Source organism: Mytilus galloprovincialis, chromosome 2 (genome assembly GCF_965363235.1).
Source record: "Mytilus galloprovincialis chromosome 2, xbMytGall1.hap1.1, whole genome shotgun sequence".
NCBI lineage: Eukaryota > Metazoa > Mollusca > Bivalvia > Mytilida > Mytilidae > Mytilus > Mytilus galloprovincialis.
In genome coordinates this window covers 95,263,893-95,277,680 of record NC_134839.1, presented here as the reverse complement: position 1 = coordinate 95,277,680, position 13,788 = coordinate 95,263,893, and the positions used below count along the sequence as shown (strand labels likewise).

General features: G+C 30.9%; 2 protein-coding genes across 5 annotated transcripts in view; one reads left to right on the top strand and one right to left on the bottom strand.

Moving 5' to 3' along the window:
* LOC143064964 (PDF receptor-like) overlaps positions 1 to 13,788 on the top strand; it is a 109,859-nt gene that overhangs the window by 71,160 nt on the left and 24,911 nt on the right. For all 4 annotated transcript variants that reach the window (XM_076238199.1, XM_076238201.1, XM_076238198.1 and 1 more), the window contains exon 4: positions 4,471 to 4,581. In XM_076238199.1, the coding sequence (XP_076094314.1) occupies positions 4,471 to 4,581 (111 nt within the window). The remainder of the gene's footprint in view (positions 1 to 4,470; positions 4,582 to 13,788) is intronic.
* LOC143061950 (integrase/recombinase xerD homolog) lies at positions 12,423 to 13,609 on the bottom strand (the record flags this gene model as incomplete). Its single annotated transcript, XM_076233809.1, has 1 exon — positions 12,423 to 13,609. A coding segment is annotated over one exon (1,038 nt), but the record flags the coding sequence as incomplete, so codon positions are not given.

Sequence of the window (13,788 nt, the reverse complement as noted above, 5' to 3'; positions counted from 1 at the left end):
ATAGTGCATTATTAAAAAAACAAAGGAAATGATTGGTATAACTCTTAATTTCATGGTTGTAGCATAAAAATGTAATTACAAGAACTAAGTCCTTCTTATTTTAATTTTATAGGGTTGTAAATCGTTGATCGTGCTTACAATTTTATATGAAGCCGCGCTTCATACTAAATGTGCTTCAGTCAAGGCTTTTACATTCCTATAAAGTGATAAAAATAAGCATGTTATTCTTAAATGAAATAATTGTTTAAATTAATACATCCGTAAATTAACAAATCATAAAAGTAAATTAAGCAAAGTCTGAAAAAGTAATTTTTACCTGAAAACAATTTAAAATAATATATATCAAGTTTTTCCGATTCTTTCGCCTGCATGTTTTAAAAGAAAAACATCAATCATATAGCAGTTTTAGAACCGCTGGTGTATGATCGGATACGTATCAATATGTTTAAAATATAAGTCAATGAGACAGCTAGTTAGAAACACACACCAAATCAATCAAAACATAAGTTTTGTCAATGCAATGAACACATTATTTCATCGACGAATTTCTGCACCACAATTTCTCTGAACGGACGCATCTAGTTGTATCGGATAAACTAATCTACAAAATCGAACACACAGCGATATAGTAGGTCTCTTTAAAATGGTTTAAATAGTAACACTATATATGAATTGAAGGACACCATATTTGAATCAGATAAACGGTTTCAGTACTCGATAAAGAAGATGCTGCTTAAGATAGGCAAAATATACCACAGGGACATTCAAACTCATATTGTTAACTGTCTAAATGGCTACATTTCCAAGATCTTGACAGCACGATAGATTTCGAATGATTCAATTATTGCAATCTAGTGCTTAAATTAAAAAGTGTGTAAGATGAGTTAAAGAAATGTCGATATAGGTCAACAAGACAGCAATTTAAATAACCAAGAAAGGTTTGAATCAATTTTGAATTTGCGATAATCCGCTCGGGAGATTTTAATGTTTAATCAGGTGTTACTGCAAGACCAAGTTTTCTGAGGACGATTATAAAACATACTTGAAAGTATTTTTATGCTTATATTAAATAAAAATATAACGTTTTGCATACGTTCAATGAATTATTATTAGTAGTATAAGTAGTGCCATATCGTAACACAAATAAGTCGTTTTGTCAAACTTTCGACAATACATGGTGTATTCTGTAAATCTAATACCTGCATTGTTAATGCACCGCAAAAAATATTTCATTGGAAATTAATTTCAATATGCAATGGTGTGATTTGATTTTTTAAACGTCAGTGTTTTAAGTTTTTCATAACTATATAAAAATTCGGATTTATTCAGCATATTAATATACGGTAAATTTGTACTTCCGTTGCGTATACCCTTTATACTTGTTTTAATGAAGCTTGATGATTTCTGAAGTTTTACAATCGACATCTTAGTCTGAATTGTGCTTTTTTCTTTGATCTACATGTTTTATGTGCATGCTTGGGGAAATTAAAATCATGAGCTTTCTATTATATACCAAGGAAATGACTATATTTATGAAAATGCAATTCCTTTTTTGCGTATTTTCATAACAAGCAGCCATTATTTAAGGAATTTGAAGCAGTGATTTTTTTTCTGATTAGGAATCGTCTTATTTTCAGTCTAATTTCAAGATGTCATAATTTTTTTATTCACCATAATTGTTCATTCTTTAAAATTGCAATACAATACTTAACTGTAGTCTATGCAACTCATTAGTTAAATTCAACTTCATAATTCTAGCTGTTACCCTCGCAATTAGTGGACTTCATTTCCGAACGATATATCATTTGTCATAGCGATATTTTATACGTATATGCCTTGCCGTGATTAATTTGATTGTCACTTATTAAAACAGAAAATATATACAGTCGTTATACTTAATTTTCTATTGATAATGGGTTTTTACGACCACAAAATTAAGCAACAAATTTAAATGGTTTCAGTTCCTAATCAATGTGTCATTTGAGCTTACTGTCGGAAATAAAACTTCAAGCAATTTGTTAACTAATACACAAGAGACAATGCACACGTTATTAGTACTATTATGCTTCAGGCAATCTGGATGATTGCCTTTCTTTTTCATATTGTATATAAAAACATTCATGTGATTTCTTTTTTAAGTTTTCTTTGAAAGCAAGAAATATATTAATTTTATGTATTTCCCTTTCGTTTCTTTATTAGTAATTCTTAATAGTTATCAAAGGTACATATGGTTCATTCAATAAAATAAATGTGTTTTGTTTACACAAAAACATTACAGAACAAAATATCAATAAAGAAAATCGCGAAAATTTCGAGGAAAATTTAAAACGGAAAGTTCATAATCAAATGGCAAAATCAAAAGCTCAAACACATTTCACGAATGAATAACAACTGTCATATTCCTGACTTAGTAAAGGCATTTTCTTATGTAGAAAATGGTGGATTTAACCTGGTTTCGTAGCTAGCTAAACCTTTCGTTTGTAGAACAGTGGCATCTAATTCCATTATATTGACAACTATGAAAAATACAAACAGACAGTCAGGAATCTGATGTTCAGTAGTTGCTGTGTGTTCATGTGGTTCATAAGTGTTATCTTGTTTCTTGTTTTATATAGGTTAGACCGTTGATTTTTCCGTTTGAATGGTTGTACAGTAGTCATTTTTATGGACCCTTTATAATTTGATTTTTGATGGAAGCAAAGGCTCCGTGTTGAACATCGTAATTTGATCTTTTGTGGTTTACTTTTACGATTTGGAATTGAATCATTGGCACTCATACCATATCTTCTTATATCTATTCGTCACGATCATGATCGATGATAAAACATTAAACCCTACTTATACTTTCTTCAATCATATATTCAAAATTAACAAAACTCATGCAAACACTTCAATTTACAACCATAAAATTGAGAAAGGAAATGGGGAATGGGTCAAAGCGACAACAATCCGACCATAGAGCAGACAACAGCCGGAGGCCACCAATTGATATTCAATGTGGCGAGAATCTCCCGCACCCGTAGGCATCCTTCAGCTGGCCCCTTAAAATATGTATACTAGAACAGTGATAATGGACGTCATACTAAACTCCGAATTGTACACAAGAAATTAAAATCAAAAACCATACAAGACTAACAAAAGCCAGAGGTTCCTGACTTAGAACAGGCGCAAAATTGCGGCGGGATTAAACATGTTTATGAGATCTCTACCCTCCCCCTATACCTCTAGCCTATGTAGAAAAGTAAATGCATAACAATACGCACATTAAAAATCAGTTCAAGAGAAGTCCGAGTCCGATGTCAGAAGATGTAACAAAAGAAAATAAATAAAATGACAATAATACATAAATAACAACAGACTACTAGCAGTTAACTGTCATGCCAGCTCCAGGCCTCAATTTAACTGATTGAAAGATTATGTATTCATCATATTAATATCAGGCACAATCTCTCCCGTTAGGGGTTTAGTATCATACTATCATAAAATATATGAGAAGAACATAACCCGTGTCATGCCAACAACTATGTTTTAAATAAATGTGTTTAGTTCCGATGCAAAGACCCTATAAGTGAATCAATATTAAAGCCAAAATATGCAATCTTTAATGAATGTATGTATACCTACAATGAAATAGCTTTGCCAAATAATTTGCCTCCATGGTATGACCGTTAATCAATAGGGCTAATCAGTCCAGTTTCCGGAAAATCATTTCTGTTGTAATCTGTTGTATAGACATATACAATGTAAATCTAACAATTTATTATTATTTACTGAACAATCTTCCTGTTTGTTCAGTAAAACTAACCCTATAAAGGTGACATGTCGAATACTATAGACATGGTATTCATTATAACAGCAATAGTGCAATAAATAAGATTATATATGGAAACAAGAATTTAAGTCTGAATACTTACATACCGTATTTCTAAAACATGATTTTTATTTAAATATTGCAAAAGTCAAATAAAAGGTCACACAAAGATTCAAAGAATATTAGTATAACTGCTATGAACGATACATGCTTCTTATTGTGTCCTCTCAGATCATGTCATTTGGTCACAAACATTAAATGTTCACTACCTAATTGTTCAACACATTGTACTTGCTTCAAACCCATTGACGAATTAGAGTTGTTGAATAGATATACGTTTCAGTATTTTTTTTAAACAACGCGCTGACGAGCTAAAAATAAATCCATGTCAAGCACCTTTTGTAAACAGAACTTGTGATGGAGTCTGTAAATACGTATTAAGCAATAATTATAATACTAACAACAGGTAAATATTTCGTTGAAAAAATGAAAAGGGCATTATATCTGTAGGATATTAACTCACAATAATGGCCTATTTTCAAGTCAAATATAGAACATATCGAACGACAGTGAATCTTTTAAAATCCTTATTCGGTCTTCATTCTTATTAACTGATTACAACAGTAACAACATTATAACAACCATGTACTTTGTTGCAGGTAAAATGTATTGTAACGGCACCTGGGATAAAGTGTTGTGTTGGCCTTCAGTGGCCGCTGAAACTACCGTGTTCCTACCATGCCCGCCACTACCAGGCTTGGACCCAACAAGTAAGTAATTATTTCTATACTCTTCATGGCTAGACTCAGATTCTATTAAGTGAACATAATATGGTTATACTTTGACTCATGAGCTTTAGTTTGATAAGCAATGATTATTTTCGTGTATAAACAATATCCACAGCTACCACGTTAAAACAATAGATGTATATATAATTGACTTTTCTTGTTTTAATCAACGCATTGCGAAGCATCATATTATGTAGACAAGCTACACTGTAATACGTTTTTACATGCACACAAATTATTGAACGTATGTTGTTATTTTTAAGATAATAATCTGTTTACTCAGTTTTAGATAATAACAGGTCATTGGATTTTATTCATATATATTATATCTATGGATGTTCAACTGTGTCATTGTATATACGCCATTCAGTATATAAGTTCAACGACCAGGTTACTTTTTCATGTATGTTCAATTGTATGAGCACATTCAGATATCTAACGTAAATATCCAAACAAGATAAAAGAGGGACGAAAGATACCAAAGGAACAGTCAAACTCATAAATCTAAAACAAACTAACAAAAAATGATAAAATAATTTAAAACAGTCGGATTACACGTATGTTCAAGTGTGATACAACGAAAACAAAAGTTGCGAAACTGGCGTATTATCATTAACTGTGTGACTGTCAGCACGTTTAGTTTATTAACATCCCTGTCCATGTTATTTCAACTTTGTTTAAAAAAAACTTAGATACTTTCGATGATACACATGTACCAGTAGGTTGAACTGTATCTGCATTTATACTCAACTGTGTAACAACAGTCAGGCTAGTTACGTCATGATTGTCCTGCATGATCAAATGTGTCAGCATGGTCAGAACAATAATTCACAAATATTGTATAACAACGGTCCGATTACCTACGTCATAACGGCTTATATACTTTCATGACTCTACACATACCGTTATGTACCAGTATGTTAAACTATACGTTAATATGCAATTTTCCGGCTTAAAAACAAGTGCACGAGTAACTTCATATGAACCTCGAAAAATGATAGATTTAATTTTGATACTCTCTGAGACAATCAAAATTAAATATCCGGAAAAAGAAAGCACAAATGGATATGTTGTCTCTTGTGAAGAGTTGTCTCATTGTCAATTATACCATATCTTCGTTTTTATATGATATCGCTACAATGTATATCTAACGCAAAACATTTAGCAGGTTTTATTTTAAACTAGGATTTCTAGAACTCTTGTCCTTTTTTAAATTTACATGTGTGTTACTAATTTTGTTTTATTGAAAATATTTTTTTTAAAGGTATGATAAATAGTTGAATTTACTGCAAACTCAACGTGACGTTGTGACTGCATTGTGCATCACAATTTTATTTTTAGTCGTTTAGGATATCACAGATAAACATACATGAGTTGTATAGAAAAAAACGAATAAGAGGCCTTATTTTCTCAATATAATTGAAAGGAAAATTGTAATGGTAATGGCATGTAATTATTAAAGTAAATGTAGGACAGGGATTTTAATGAAAATGAATTATCATTGATAATTAAAATATTCAATAGTTTTCCAATACTTATGTGGATCCTATACATGTGTACTATTCCAAAATAATCCATTTGCCTTATCTCTGAAAGTATAAAAGTACTCGCATCGTTTTATCGATATATATAAAGTGCCTAGAAAATCAACCTAACGATGTTAGAGTAGATTTGATTCGTAACTTCCTCCCCGGCGCCGGGGCTGGAACCTGTACTTTTTATTTCTAACTTCTACGACAACACCGCCTAGCATTGCACAGAGACCTTATCTCTCTATATATATATATATATATATATATATATATATATATATATATATATATATAAAGTCTCTGAATGATTGTATAATAAAAACTATAACACAAATTCCCATACGTTTCGGCCATTACGGCCTTCTTCATTGGATAAATTACAACATTGAAACAACAATTACATTGCTTGGATATATTACGTTATAATAACTTCTATGACGTTCATTTGCCGTGTTTTTCGCTTTTTTAATATAAATATTTTTATTATCGTTCATACATTGTGTTGAGTCCTTCAGGTTCTAAAGTTTTTAATTTTTTTATCCAAAAGGCTTCTTTAGTTTTTCTGTAAGTTTCTGTCCCAAATACTCTTTCTATGGCGGTAACTTTTAAATTTGTCATTGAATGATTATTCTGAATGAAATGGTTGGCTACTGGATCTTCTGTTTTCTGTGTTCGTATTTTTGAAAAGTTCAATAGCATTCGTTGATATAGTGTATCACCCGTTTGTCCTACATATATAACTTTTTCACATTTTGTACAATTAATTGCATATACCACGCGTACGGTTTTACAATTTATTTGTCCCTGAATGGTATATTCTTTGCCGGTGTTGTCACAAAATACCTTGGTTTCATTTATATGTGAGCATAATGCACAACGTTAACCACATGGTCCACTTCCATTAGTTTGTTTATAAAATAGTAAATTATGCTTTATATATATATTTAATGTTTCCGTTTTAATATTGATGTTTTTTGTATACTTTTTAGGCGTATATATAATTTACTTATTGCGTACTGGTATAGTTATTCGAAACGATACAACGGCTTTGTATATATATATGTAGTTAGTTATGATTGTATAACTGTACAATTATTTCCTATGATGAAGGTATTTTGTTGTGCTTGCATTGTTAAAAAAATCTGCTAAATTTAATAGAACACACTAGAACTTTTACAAAGAATATTTTCTTATTTCGATATACATGATAAAAGTAAAGCAATCTTGTTGCATTTCCATTTTCAATCTATTTAAGGCATAAACAAAGTCGTTGTCGCTTGTCAAGAGCACTTCAGGAAAATCTTATCGCTTTTTATTGATAGAAAAGATAAGTTCCTGAAAGATTGCCTCAATTGATTTATTACCGATTCCTACTATATAATGCTCAAATTAGTGTACGGCCAATTACTTCTCGTCTCGTAAAACAAAGCAAAATGTCTCTATTTTATATTCAGATCTTGTTCCGATAGTTGATTGTATGTTTTTAAATTCTCTCGATCTTGATGAAATTGAATCAACCTACACTTTAATTATCACCAAATCGTATAATATGCATGCTTTCGTCACACATTTTGAATTTTCCAAATTCAGCAAACAAATATCAATGCTTTATATTAAGATTCAGGTAATACAAAATGGTATATATGACCTTTTGTAATGTGACCTTTTGCAATGTTATCTCTTGTGAAGAGTTGAAAATCATACCACATCTTCTTATTCTATATAACTTTCACATATCAGCATTGCATAATTTGACATTAAAATCCACATTCATTTACCATAGGTTCTCAAACTAACTCCATTTTGATATGCTGCATTGCGAGATAAAGGAAATTACTTGTTATGAAAATGAAACAAATAGTTTATACAAGTTATATAATGATCACGAAAATCCATGTCTCCAGATATTTTATGAGAAATGTTGATCACTCTGACGGCAATATACTAGACAAGGAAGCAGCATAATTGATGAACGATTAATTTCAAATCAGTAATTTTCGTTTTATTATTACATTGTGTAAATTGTCCAGAGATTCGTTTAATACCGTCTTAAACGAAAGATATATAATGTTTCAAAAAATGTTTGCTCTACCAATGATGTAACATGTGGAAACCTACACGTATTCGACAATTATAAAACCGCATATCTTGAACTAAAAATATCAAATCAATCAACGTACATTTTTTACCGTAGGATCACGTTGAAGTGTGTACTGACCTAGGTGTGTGTTTCAGGATTATAATAACAAGACTACTTTACTAAAATGACTGAATGCAAATAAAACAAGACACAGAAATGTATAGAATACATGGTTGTGCTCATTGGACATAACACAGCAAAAGGGTTTCAAATGATTCTTTATGTTGTGTTCCTTTACCAACAGTTGCAATATACCTAGTCGAACTGTACTTAAATTAGTATTCATAAACATAATTAACCTCGAATAACCCGAATAACCCGAAAACAGTAAATTTCATTAGAAAAAACATTCGAAACGAATCGTTATAGAATGTTGTAATAAGTAAATCGACATATTTCTGAACTTAGTACAGTCAACTTACAAAACAATGGGACATGCATGTTTCTACTTTTAACCCGGTTGATCAAAATCAATCTTAAATCAAACCTAAAATGTATTTTACTATTATTCAATAAAATGGAATTTGTTTTTCCTGTCAAGTCTTATTCTATTGTTGTTTTCGCAACATTTCATGTTTTCTCGAGTCAATTGCTTTTAAGAATTTCTGTACTTCACCAAATCCAAAGGATGAGTTCGAAATGGACTTATTTCTGATGTTAAATGTGATCTTGAAAAGAGCATCAAGATCTTCTACTATAGAATTTTTACAAATTAGATATACTTGCTCTCTTAGGGTTCTGAGTACACCTTAATTTTACAGAATTCTATTTCAATGCATGGTAATGTGATTATTCCAGAAGTAAACATAAGCCTATTTTCAAATGTCAACAACCAATATACTCCTTCAAATCGTCTATCAATAAGAAGGACTTATTCTAATTGTATATTGAAAATGCCAACTTGACAAAAACAAATGAAAATGGAATTTCATTAGACGTACAAATATAAGGATAAATCCGAATCATTGATCTAATTTTGGATATCGTGCTACAAATTTAAACAGAAAATTCTTTCCGACACAAAGTTGTTCTAACATGTCTAATAGATTTCATGAAGTTTTAGTGAATTTCAGACAATTAGATATTGTAGACAGTCCAAAGAATGATACGTTTTAATAAAAATTTGATAGGATATATTATTACGAACAAAATTTTTGCCAAGAAACATGTTGCAGTTACATGTATTCAGTTTCTGACATAAAGTGATAACCTGTTTTGAATAGACAACAACCCGACCAAAGAGTAGAAAATAGCACAAAGTCAATAATGGGTCTTCAACTCGGTTAGAAAGTCCCTCTCCCAGAAAGTGGGCTTCAGATGGCCCGTACCAATAATGTATACTTGCTAATCTAAATGTTTGCCACATTTAATGAACCAAAAGTTTAAAAAAAAAAGCACACACAAGACTTACAAAGTACGGCCAGCGATTCCCTGACAGGCTGAACACAAAGTGGCAGAGTTAAGTTTAAACATATTTTATTGTTCAAAATGACAAAAGGATCAGACACAAGTTTTACAACTTAGTAACGTCTTCTCCAAAACAAAAACAAAATATACACATTAATTAATGAACACATCTAATATTTCATACTAACAAATAATTTAAGAATAAAGACATGAAAACAAAAGGAAACTTTTTGAAGCAAATCAATGGATTTTAATCGAGTGCATCTTTTTACAGTATAAATACGACACAAACACACCGAATAGTTAGTGGAATTACCTATGTGCAAATTTTTTCTTGTGGACATAACTTAAATAAGTGTGTGTGTTTTTCTCATAATAAAGCGTGGGATCTTAATATATTATCCTAGTTGACGAAAAGGATGTCAGCTGCACAATGGCAAGTATAGATCAAAAACTTCTTCTTATATTCTTTCGTTATAATCCATTGAATCGTTATTGATAACAAAACATAACAGTAAATATTCATCAAGATCATTCGATTATTGTCATTACATGTATATAGAAATATCTTTAATCACAGGTGTTGTAAACAGAATTATTTTAAAATTGTCAATGCAGGGAAAAAACGTTTGGTATTTTTTATATACCTGTGGCAGAGTTAAATAAAGTTGATGAAATCTCAGCTTTTTCCTATATCTCTTAGAAAATGAATAAAATCTCAACCTTTTCCTTTACCTTTTGGGGAATAAATTAACTACGGTAAAACGCAGTATTAAAGAAAACAAACTAAGCAAAATGACAATGATAAACATCAATTAACAAAGGACTACTAGCAGTAGCTGAAATGCCAGCTCTAGTTTCAATATCACTGACAGAAAAACTATGTCTTCATCATATGAAAATGAACCAAAATCCATCTCGTTATTTTAGTATCATGCAGTCGTAAATCATACGAGAAGAACATTGACATATCACGCTAGCAACTTTCATTTTAATTTAACTCATTTAGTATTACAACTGTATTACAGTATGATATGCATCAAATATTATTAATTTTAAAACTTAGATAAAGACGTTTAATGTATAATTATTTTCAAAAATCAAAATAGGTTGAGTTAAGAAAATTGTATCGTGCTAAAAAATATAATGACGTTCAGTAAATTTGGTTGTTTCTGTTTGTACAAAAATGTATTTTTCTTATATCTGGTAGTGAATTAGATAAATCCCCATGTAGGCATATTATAAGATAACATAGTTTAACAAATACATTTTGCCAGATTTCCATGTTTTCTACAACAACAAAAACGTGAAACAAGGTAACTGCAGTACATTAATATCGAACTAAGAGTGGTTGTACATGTACCTCTCAGTAAATACGATGCTCAAAGATTGTTTCCCATTATGTAAATTGCCATTTTTTGTATAAAATAGTCAAGGACTACTAACAGTGCGGTTTAAAATTCATACTGTTTTCTAGGTCGAAATGACATACTGAACGAAGATGATTATAAACGTGTCATTTTCTAGGTATTAAATTGTTAAAAAAGATTTCACCTACTATATGAATTATAAGATATACTTTGAAAGCAATATAAAAAATATAAAAAAAAAGAATACAGGTTAAGAAATTGACGTTCATTAATTCACGTCGTGTTTGCCATCAATAATCTGTAGATTACCAAGTCTACTTCTCAGGTTTATAAAATAGCAACTGCATCTGAAAAGGTTAAGCTTACTCTGAAGTGACAAGAATATTATAGTACATTGTTTGATTAATTTCCCGCAACGGTAATGATATATCAAAACAAATTTGGGTCACCTTTGCATTTTGGTACCTAGTCGTGTATTGTTGTTTTTTGTTTTATTTTAGTTCATTTATATGTTTTGGAGATTAGTTTGAAATCCTTTTTTTACTGAACTAGAACACATTTTTGTATTGGGGTCAACTGAAGATCGCCTCTGGGTTCGGGATTTTCTTGTTGTGTCTAAGACCAATTGATGACTTCGGCTGTTTTCTGTTATTTGGTCGGGTTGTTGTCTCACTGACAGATTTCTTTTCTCAATAATATTTTTTATGACTTTTTTTGTTGATCGATGTATATAATGAATGAACAAGTTCTTATAACATATATACTTTATAGCACATGCATTGACCAGATAAATGTTATCGTCTGATTTTTTATCACTTCTGTAAATTCAAAACTTTTCAAAGTCATTATCTATCCCAACTAGTAGTACTTTTAGAATCTGTTTTATAAAAAGAAAAAAAAAAAAAAAAAACGTTTCCTGTCAATGCAGACAGCGACTTGGAGTTAGACATCTGTCAAAGCTGAAATTATCTCAAAACCTGCAGTATAATTACTATTATGAAAATTCTTTGCAAAATGCTAGATTAAAGTTTCCTGTGTATGATACAATATTACATTAAGGACAAATTGACAAGACCGGAAGTTATTATCACGCCAATCCCGCAAAATTATAATTACATCGTGACCTTTTTCTGGTGAAATTATCCCTTTACCGATATCTGTTGTAAACCATTAATACAGATTTGTTTAGTTTAAATCAGGTTGATTGTCAGTACTATCTTAAACAAAATCCGATACTTGAAATAAAGATACTAGATGCCTAATTGTAAAACTTTTAAATAATTATGTGAAAAACTTACCTCACAGCTGAAACACGAGGCGAATAAAACTGTTTAATGGCACACCACAGTTATGACTGAAATAATTTTCATTTATGTTCTTATTCAATACTTCAAACGAACATAAAGCATTTACAAAGTAAAAACTCAACACAGTTTTTGGTTATCAGCTCGCCCCGACAGCACAGAAAGCTTCGATTGATAAAGAAAGGGACATAAAGAAAAAGGGGGGACAAACAATATATATTACAAGCCTAAATTCTTAGATACTGACAATCTGTTGAGTATACTCTCTTTAACATAACCATCTTTGGCTTTATCACTTTTCCATCTCCCGTGTTTCTTAAACAACCGGTCATCTATTCCAGCTTCTGCCGCGGCAGTAGCTCCTCCTGACCTCAAGCTATGTAAGCCAAACTGTTTTTTATCAAGACCTAAACTGTCAAGTGCAGATAACAATAACTCTCTGGCTCTGATGTAAGAAATATGACTACTCTTTCTAAGTTTGTATATATTCAAAGATTTACAATAACAAATAGATCTAAAGATAAAATCATTCGATTCTTCAGGAATGTTAGCTAACTTTAGATAACGCTGAAGTACATCTACCGGGCATGTAATATTCCCTGTTTTTGAAATGACAACATCTTTCCCTTCCCTATATACATCAGTTTTACTCTTGACTAAATGAAGTGTAAGGTAAGTAGGGGAAAACTGTATATCAGACCTTCTCAAGTTAGCTAACTCGGAGAATCTTAAAAAGCCAGCATAGGCTAATAAACACATACATGCTATTCTTACATCTTTTAAATTACAAGTATTATTAGCATATTTACATACAATATTTTTCAAAATATGCGGTGTGATAGGTTCTTTTTTGACAACTGAATGACCTATTTTTCTATGAGCCCCTTCAAGAACAGATGCAACTAGATTATTTTCACTGGGATCAGCAACGCCAGCTAATTTATGTGCCCATTTTATGGCGTAAAAAGCATCATTTAATTTTGAAACAGATTTTGCAGTTTCAGACAAATGAATTAAATATAAAGAAATATGTAAATGAGATGCTGGCAATGGCGAAAAAGAATATTGACTAGTCCACTTACACCATGAATTGAAGGCATATCTATATTTCTTCTGAGTACTCGCAGCCTTGGACGAAAGAGGGAATTCTGGTAACTGTTTGAACAAACTGCTGAGATCATTATTAGAGGCAACTTGTGAATTAAAGTCTGACCAATGTCCTACTGAAAAAATATCTGAAAAACGTAAAATTGCAATAACATTTTATATACATATACAGAGGACGAATTATTAGCATATTTCAGATTTCTATACACAGTAAAATATAATATATATTCAAATATTTCAACGCCAGCTACAATATCTTTATAGATACTAGGGCCATAAACTGTAAAACAAATTACCATGCCTGCTACAATATCATTATAGATACTAGG